This window comes from Cibotium barometz, chromosome 3 (assembly GCF_041138505.1).
Source record: "Cibotium barometz isolate CiBa-2024 chromosome 3, ASM4113850v1, whole genome shotgun sequence".
Taxonomy (NCBI): Eukaryota; Viridiplantae; Streptophyta; class Polypodiopsida; order Cyatheales; family Cibotiaceae; genus Cibotium; species Cibotium barometz.
The window spans coordinates 44,276,778-44,286,224 of NC_141048.1; the positions used below are offsets into that span (position 1 = coordinate 44,276,778).

Genomic DNA, 9,447 nt, shown 5'->3' on the forward strand with positions numbered 1-9,447 from the left:
ATTGTGTGGCACTGATATTCAGTCAATTTAACTAGGATCTAGAATACCCAGGAGGTAGTGGTACCGTTCAAATACAGTGCCAACATAAAAACGTACCATGTATATAAGTAGAAACGAATCGCTCCATCAACTACCTACTTATTTTTAGAAGCAGGTACTGCATTTAGATGCCACAGAGGTAGATTAAAAGAACACAGTACCTTTTTGGCAGGCAAGGCTGCTACGGTTGGTCCAGACAGAAGCCATGTAGTCATAATCCTCTTTGAGGTTTGCAAGGTCTTCATTCCATTAGATGTTCCTTTAGCAATCATTAGGCTACCAAGCAAGCGACTTGATTTTTTTCCCCTGCAAGTTCTGCCTATTGCATCTCGTGTAGAGATGTAATGCTTTTACATTATCACTTTAAAGTAGTGTCCAGAATTGCAGAAGATCAGACGCAAGCAACTTTGATTTTTTTAAGCCCTGCAAGCTCTGCCTGTTGTATCTCATGTAGAGATGTAATGTTTTTTCACATTCACTTTTTACTGGTTTCCAGAATTACAGAAGATCAGACTGTAGGAAGGTGTCATGGCACAATGACAACATCCTATGGAAGTTTTTTCCCTAGGAAGGTTGAAACAAGTGTTTTGAGTGTTCACTCCTCCTTTGTAGGGAGTCCTACTTTGTGGGTCTTCGTTGATCTACTAGGCTGACATTGCAAATTTAAAAAAGAAGTTTCACAGTTGCTTTAAGAACTGAATCCAAGGGCTTTAATCATACCTCACATTAGGTTTTTGGAATTCTAAGTGGCATTTATATAACAACCATTCCTAACTGGAGCCTGCTACTGCTGCACTCTTGACATTTTTGTCGAAACTCAGTTCCCCCAGCCCACTTTTTCCCTAGTGTTTCACACTACTTGGAGACTTTATAATATATATCAGTCCAAAGCTCCTGGTTTACTCTAATCCTTTCTTTGGTTCTTGAGACAGCCCTGACTCCATAAAAACCACAACAAAAAAGCTCCTGTTTTGCTCGTCCTGTCCTCGAACTCCTGGGACAGCCCTGAGCTTGCTCAACCAACTACGAGTTTGTACTATGAGTCCCCTTAAGTCTCCTCTAACCTAGCCTACCTACCAAAGCTAGATATTAAATCATAACAAACGCACATCTAAATAAGGTTCAAAATCACTGGATGACATTCATAAGATTCAAAGTTAAGACCCATCTTCTCTTCTTCTGCAAATGCAAAGCCATCCTTAAGAGGGAAAGCACAGGCACAACCATGCAGCTTCTAATGCTAATACAGTAATGTACGAAGTACATACTCAGTAAAAGAATTAGCTCCCTATGTCAAGCTAACTACATATTACATGCAATTAGACATTGTAAAATGAAAGCTCTTAACCTCTAGGAGCCATTAAGTCTCAACCTTGGCAGCAAAATAGACACAACACCTACTGACAATGAAACAGAAACACTTGAAGAGATCCACCACATGTAATAATACTGCAACTACTTTGAATGCCCTTCTGGACTCCCACCTTCATATGAGACCAAGCTACGATGAGATCTACTTGGAGGAGTTCGTTGCTTCTTCTTGGGAGGTGTGTTTGACTTGGCCTTTGAAACCCCTCTTTCATGAGGAGACAAACTCGCAGAAGCTGACCTTCTTGGAGACCGTGACACAGAAGAACTCCGGCTTGGTGTCCTCTGGCCTCTCCTGCCTTTTGAAGCGTGACTGGCATCCATGTCCCTTGAACGGCTACGAATTGAGCTAGGGCGAGAGCGGTTACGATCACTATTTCGAGGACGGTCCTCCACAGGGCTGCGGCTGCGACTTCTACTGTACTTCCTCTTGCTACGATCACGCCGACTGACCAGAGGACTAATACTGCGGGATAGACTTCGACTGCGGCTGGGGCTTCGGCTGGGGCTCCTCCTATACCTGCACAATTTAATCGGCACAACATTGTTCAGCAGCAAGAACAAAATGACCTTCCCAAGAGCTGTTGTATATTTTTAGACAAAAATCAAAAATTCCTTGCTTCACCTTGCCGGGGATCTTCTTCTCGGTGGACTGCTCCTGTGACGCCTAGGTGGTGTCCTCTCTCGAAAACTTCTATGGCTGCCATACCTGCAAAGAAAACCAAACCAAAATAAGGACTTGATGAGGATCAAGACTACTCTAGGTAACTTCTATAGCTCCCATACATGCAGAGGAAAAAAAACCAAAATAAGCACTCCAGAGAGTGGCGGTTTCAAGTTTGCAGGTATAATAAGAAAATGGATCATCATAAATGTCCCCATGCATGAGTACAAGGGATGCCCCTAACCAGCCCTATTCACAGCTTCCACTACCAATCACAGGGCCTTCTGGCATCCCATATTCTCTCAACACAATGAGAAAGGGATGACATCACCAATCAAAACGACAATTATCGTAACAAAATAAAATCCACTCAAAACAAAGATATCAATTACCTGTCTCGGTCTCGGTCAATCATTGGCCTCCCACTATATCGGTCACCATATCTGTATGATCGTGGTGGGGGAGAACGCTCAGGAGAAGGGGTGCGATAGCGCCGAGCATATGCATACTGCTCACTGAATCCTCTACCTCTCCTTATCCTCTTGGGGGTACCCTCTGGACTTGGCGTTGGGCTTCTCAAGCGGCCCGCAAGAGGTGGTGGCGAGCCCTTCTTTTCTGGTACAGGACTCCAGCTTTTACTTTTTGAGCGACTTCTGCTTGGTACCTTTTTGGGGCTTCTAGTGGGACTTCTGCTCAAGCTCGGGCTAAGGCTTCTGCCAGGGCCCCTCTTGGGGCTCATGCTTTGGCTCCTGTACAGATAAAACAACATCTTACTTTGCAACTACTGTCTGTGTATACTCTGTAAAGCATGAAATGCAGCTTAAAATTCCATTAAAAACGACCACTGGATAGAAACCTAGATCGACTTTGTCCTTGACTTGCTAGAGGAGATGGGCTCTTCTTCCTTTCCACAGCCTCCCCTTCCTCCCTCTCTTTACTAGCCTCTTGTACTTCATCACGTAGCTCACCATCTTCGTCTTCCTGCACATCTTTGTTTGTGAGGTCATACCTTTCTTTGACTATCTTCTCTATCTCCTGTTTCGTTCCCAATACTAGCTCATCCTCAAATGACGGCGCATTTCCTGCAGAATAAGCATGTATGACATCCACATATGCTTTTGTAACCAACTGTAGAAATGAGCACATACAAGACCTGCACACTTAAAATACCAGCATCCACTGAGACTCTTTCAGGTAGTTTCACTGCAGATTTTTGCTTCCCATTTTGTTTGCTGAAATCGCTGCCACTATCACTTTCAGAGTCACTATCACTTTCGCTCTCACTATCACTGTTAGTGTCGCTCTCGCTATCGCTATCACTATAATCACTTTCCGAACTCCTATCAAAAGGATATCAAGAGACAGAAAATGTTAATAGCAATACAATGAAAAGAACCCACCCAGTGGACATTTTTTCCCCTATATACATACCATTTATGCCTTCTCTTATACTTCTTGTCCTTCCGGCTTCGTCTTCTGTCCTTGCGCTTGTCTCTTTTCCTTTTCAAGTGTTTCTTTTTTGTTCTTCTTGAAGACTTTCTCCTGCGCCGCCTCCGATCATCTTCACTAGAGGAGCTAAGCTCTGATGAAGAGTTTTCCGAGTCTGAGCTGCTTTCAGAGGAGGTCTCAGACTCTGATACGGAGTCAGAGGAGCTATCAGAATCTGATTCATAGTAACGTCTTCTCTTCCTCTTGCTCTTCTCTTTCAAAGACTTCTTATGCCTCTTTCTTCCTCTTGATTCATAAGTATCCTCTTCGCTAGAGTCACCTCCTTTGCCTCTTGGCTTTTTCACTTTTTTCTTTTCTGTATATGCAAGCCATTCATCAAATAAAGTACAGGTTTCAATAGCATTTTACACTGTAGATAAGTATACAACTCACCAATTTCAGTAACACCATTTGATTTCCCTCGAAATATCTCTCCACAGCTGACAATTTTGATGGTCTGCTCAGGTCTGTCCCTGTCTCCTGTTGGCTGCTGCTCGATTTTATTCAGAACATCCACTCCCTCCACTACTTTTCCAAACACCACATGCTTCCTGCAAACAAAAAGAAATTAGAGTGCCCTCTCAACCTTGGCCTATAATTTGAAATTCTAAAAGTAGACACAGTGGACGATATATGCAGTACCTTCATACAACAAGATAGCATCCAACCTTACAAACGAGATTCTGCGGTATGAAGTTAAGTATGAGGAGAGGGAGGAGAAAGAAAGGCAGAAAAGGGAAGGGGGGGGGGGGGAGAGAGAGAGAGAGAGAGAGAGAGAGAGAGAGGGGAGAGGTGGTCAATAGTCTAAGTGTACACAAACAAGTATTAGCCTCACCCCATCACTTAGGTCATGTGAATGACGAGATGTAAGAAAGTGTCTTGCTGGCCTACAAAAAATTATCACAATATAGACCAGTCAAACAGAGAACAAATATTCAAGGGCCAGCTCCTCTGCCCCAGCATGGAAAAATTCTCCAGATGACATTTTGGGGGGCATACAAACAAAACCAAGCACTAAAACCATTCCAATGACAGAGGAGCTATTTGCTCCAACAGAGCAAAAACCTGATGTGTCAGCCTTACTTGACATATTTGTCCAGAATCAGGTAAAACACAGAATCACAAAACAAATAAAGCAAATCAATAAGCTGGAATATCTTACCCATCAAGATGTGGAGCTGGTGCAAAAGTCAAGAAGAACTGAGAACCATTCGTATTAGGGCCAGCATTTGCCATGGACAAAACCCCACGTTCAGAGTGGGTGTGACGAAAGTTTTCATCTGCAAGGTAGGTTCATCCAAAGACTGAGAGAACAGCTTTGACAGCAACCATGAAGGTCTACTTTATGCATCTGGTCAAATACACCCTAGGGTCCATCTCTTGAGAGCATCTACAACACGTACCAGCAAATTTTCCACTATAAATGCTTTCACCTCCAGTCCCTGCATTCAAGATAATGAGCTTGGATCCATGTGCAACTAAACCATGTAAAAGCCCTGTGTTGATGTATGCCAAAGTACCAACAGCTTGATTTATTCCCAACTAACTACTTGCACCAATTGTCCAAATGACTACAACCTCACAGGCATAGACAGCTACTAAGGTGAATTCCTACAACATCACTCAGTCTAAAATGCCATTGTAAGCTCCTCCCGTGCCTTTCCACAAAAACCATTGGCAAAGTTTGGCACATACCATCCTTCTTGGAGAAGTCACCCCCCTGTACAGGCAACACAGTGTTAATGCTGTAAAACATGCAACAACAAAAAACAAACTTCATGTAACACCCAAAACCAAAGGTTGGAGAAATCATGTACTTGGGCCATAAACCCCTTGATAACACGATGGAAAATGGTCCCCTTGTAGTGCAAAGGCTTCTTCGTGTTACGTCCAATACCCTTTTCACCTGTAAAATAGCATGTGAAATGCATATAGATAACTGGCATAAAAATAGCAGCAATTACTGTTTACAATACATCCCACAAGTTTGCATGCATACTGCCATCATGTCCTAGATAAATTCTCAAGAAGCCCCACAACAAGTTCTGTAATTCTGGAGACAGATTACCTGTTACATAACCCTGGGTCCTGACTAAGCCCTGTAACAGACAGTGCAGTGCAAAGAGCCAGGCTATTATTCATAGGATGTATCAGCTCTTTTAGAGTAATTACTATGATAAGCATATCCTGCTGCCAATATCTAAGAAACTAAGTTTCTTTGTACACATGATGCACCTCCCAACCCACAGTGAAAAACATGCACAGCACACAAAGATGCTTGTTTCAGATAGGGCTGATTCCTACTTTAAAAAAATTGTACATTGAATTTTTGGGCATTAACCCTTGCCCATAACATGTCGAGCCTTACATTAACCAATTATTTGTGGCATGTCCACCATGAACAATGCAATCTCATGTCATTCAACACAGCGTAGTTTATCAACACCTCTACTAGATAAGACTAATTTATTCATGTAAAAAAATGAGTACACATAAGCCCCAGCCCCAGAGCTTTAACTTTATTAGCATGACTCATGACACTTAGTTCTAGCATGGAAAATGCTGAGGTGAAACTGTGGTGAGAGTTTACCTGTGCAAAGAGCCCGAAAATTTTCAGCAGTCCTTGGTACGGTGTCTGCATAGAGCTGTCAACCAAAAACAAAACCAGAGCTGTAAAAACGGTGTAGAAGCTTTGCAATGTAGCCCAAAATTGTTCCACCTTAGCAAACAATTTTCACAAAACCCACTGTGCAGAAAAGGGCAACTTTGGCACTCAAGACACATACCTCCATCACCATTCTGCCTGCTGGCTCGCCCCCTATTGCTAAATCAAAGAAAACCTTTGGATTTGCTTTGATCTTTCCCATCTTTTCAACCTTTGCCGCCTTCTCTACCTTTGAAGCCTTCTCTCGCTTCATGGAGGCAGCCAACTTGAAGCTGTTTGAATAATTATTTTTGGTTCAATAAGCTGCGTGGTAATCTATGGATTATTATCTGCTTTAACTTAAATCAAGGGTGTAAAGGTCTTCAAATGTAAGAAAAAAGAGTTACAAATAGGCATCAGGTAACATATCCGTTAGGCAGAAATTCTTACATCAATATAAACTACTCTTATGTGGAAGCTTCTCTCAAGCCGCATTTGCCATTCTCAACTTCAAAGCTTATACCATTTGCAACTGGCCCATGAACCAACAACTAAATCTACTACAGCTTCATACCATCGGACTGCCTTCATAATCTATGCATTATGGCAATCTTACTCGGCTCATTAATGTCTCGAGAGCAGGAGTGCAAGTTTTCATACAAAGGTTACAGATATCAACAAACACAAACCACTGTACCAAAGGTGAGCAGCCCAAACCTCAATAAATGCATGAACAAAACAATATCATCATAATTTTTGGCCTAACCCTGAAAGACATTGCAATCATGATAGTAAAGAATTGAACCAAGAACAAGATCGTTCTTTACAAACAATTGCCTGGTCAAAAAGTAGTCCTCCAATGCAGGGACACAAAAATGAGATGGCTAAAAGATCAATCTATAAAACAAATTCTAAATAAGAAAGATAACTTAGAACACAAAATCTCCTTTTGAAAAATATTTCAGCAACCCGATAATAGCTTCTCCCTCTACCCAAAACCTTATGTCAAGACAGATATCAAGTTGAGATAATACTAAGAAGAATAGCCAAAAAAGACAAAGTGCTACCATTAATTCAAAGGTATACTCATAAACACATGCAAGAAAAAACAATGTGTCCGGAAAACTTATTGGGTGAGAAAATTGCACGGATGAGCTCAAAACTTGAAGAAGCATACATCCCCATGAAATAGAAGAGGGTCAAATTCTGCATAAGTCAATAATCCGGAACCAACACTATCGATGTTACTGAACAAAAAATGTCACATTCATATGTTAAGTATTCAAGACATCAGCACAAACAATCTTTAGAACATGTGTTGAGTACAAGACCAAGTACAATATCAATATCTTACACAAACTTGCAAAAGCCACATACGAATCCAAAGCATCATCCCAGCAACAAGAACTTCTCATTGCACCCCTCCACTCACAACAGCAATATATGTACAAAGTTAATCGCACTTGTCATCGTACTATTGAGGTAGCGCAAATTCTCCTCTACATGCATACTCTTAGTGCTTACTTATGACATCCTCATAGGTGCAAAGTGTCCTCGCATAAAGCATGACTAGGTGGACAACCAATCATCGTAAGCATTTGTGAAGGGATAAACATAGAGCCATTATAATCAATAACCCCGTATAAAAATGATTCACACTTTCAAAGAACAAAGCCAGAAAAATAAAGAGCAGCTGTGAAACATCAACTTAATCAGAGCTACTTATGGATTGTTTAGAGCCTCAGTCCACCACATTCGCCTCCGGATGTTGCTTTGCAGTGAGGTCATCCCTTGCAACACCCCCCCCCCCCAAGTTAGCACTCCCTAGTCATAAACCGCAATGAATTTCTCAGCAGTTTGAGCTGAAAGCTCAAGCACGCGTAAGGTCGCCCCAGACAAGATCGCCCCTTCACAGGCCCCTCACAAGCGAGGCCCTGCTTGGTACAGGCCAGAAGGAGAAAAAACTATTGCAGATATGGCTCACCAGAATAAACATGTGAACATGAAAAACCAGTAGTTTTTCCATCAAAACATCTCCAAAAACATCAAAACCAGTATGCTTAACACCGGAAAGATGATCCACAAACATTTCCGACGAGTCCCCAGCACCTGTTCACGCGATCAAAGTGAAACCCTAGGTCTTTGTGCGGCTACACCGTCGCAGACCAAAGCTTGCGACGCACATATCGCTATGGCAGGCAGTTTCTTGTAGAAAAAATAGATCTGTGCGAAGGAAAACCCTAAAAGGCAACAATCCCAAACCCTAAAAGGAAACGGAAACCCTGTACAAAGAGGGAAGAGAAACCTTACCGGGAGACGTAGAAGGTGGCCGCAAACCCTAACAGTGCGATACGGGGTCGCCTATGACACACAAAGGAAACCCAACAGAGAGCCACTAATAGGAATAGCAAAGAAGGTTCTCTTGACCCCCACACGGCACATACATACGTTCTTACTTTCAAAAACGTCTTAAGGCTACCTTTTACATCTAACCCTACTTTTTGGGGGGGGGGGGGGGGTGAGTTTTTAGGGTGGTGTGAGAGGGGGGTGACGGCTCCACACACGGAGAAAGTGTGGGGGGGGGTAGGGGTGACGACTACAAGGACGAGGGTTAGATGGTAACATCAAAAAGTTAGGGAGGAGAAAACAGGGAAGAGCGAGATACACACAAATAGAAAGATAGAGGGGCTCAACTGCAGCCATGGCCTTTACACGTGTGTACACACCTAGGTTACAAGGGTAATAGTTTGACTTTGTAAATCAAGGAGTTGATATAAAAATGCCTGAGGTTTAGTTAAGCCTACTACACTCAGATGATGCCTAAGAGAGAATTTGCATCTGGTTACCAAATTCCTTTAAACATTCAATGCTAGCTTGCCTCAGCCAATCTTACCTCAAATGTTCTAATTTTGACATAGTTGAAACCCACTTGCAAAATTTCATGACTTCGTTAACTAAGCACCATGTAAGAGAAGAAACTTGAAATAGGGGAAAACCATTGATGAGGCCATTACACACTACCCAAGAGCTACCTAAAATTGTTAGCTTAATGAAATGGCAACTTTAGGATTTCAACCTTCAATGTGGGGAAAGATACACTGGAATGCCGAATCCCGCTCGCGTTAGGCTGCTGCCAGCTACGCGTGAATCCATGAAGATTGGAGGTGATGGTGATCAATCTTGGCCACTCCAAAACTTGGCAAATGTTTTCTATGGTGTAAACATTACATACTTTCGTTTGATG

At 42.4% G+C, this 9,447-nt stretch overlaps 1 protein-coding gene across 6 annotated transcripts; it reads right to left on the reverse strand.

Annotated features, from left to right (window-relative positions):
- Positions 1 to 1,216: 1,216 nt before the first annotated feature.
- On the reverse strand, positions 1,217 to 8,666 carry LOC147640111 (uncharacterized). Of its 6 annotated transcripts, none has more exons than XM_086777206.1 (15): positions 8,514 to 8,618; positions 6,346 to 6,527; positions 6,150 to 6,204; positions 5,628 to 5,658; positions 5,377 to 5,465; positions 5,255 to 5,279; positions 4,963 to 5,001; positions 4,722 to 4,839; positions 3,953 to 4,110; positions 3,503 to 3,875; positions 3,242 to 3,411; positions 2,928 to 3,153; positions 2,464 to 2,820; positions 2,033 to 2,116; positions 1,217 to 1,927 (listed from the first exon to the last, which is right to left on the reverse strand). In XM_086777206.1, exons 3-15 carry the CDS (start codon positions 6,198 to 6,200, stop codon positions 1,495 to 1,497), a joined length of 2,154 nt encoding a protein of 717 aa, XP_086633332.1. In that variant the 5' UTR covers positions 6,201 to 6,204; positions 6,346 to 6,527; positions 8,514 to 8,618; the 3' UTR covers positions 1,217 to 1,494. The 6 variants fall into 6 exon arrangements, with proteins under 6 accessions (XP_086633332.1, XP_086633336.1, XP_086633313.1 ...); XM_086777210.1 differs by having other exon boundaries at positions 6,346 to 6,496; positions 8,514 to 8,613; XM_086777187.1 differs by lacking the exon at positions 5,628 to 5,658 and having other exon boundaries at positions 6,346 to 6,496; positions 8,514 to 8,666.
- Between the last annotated feature and the right edge of the window lie 781 nt (positions 8,667 to 9,447).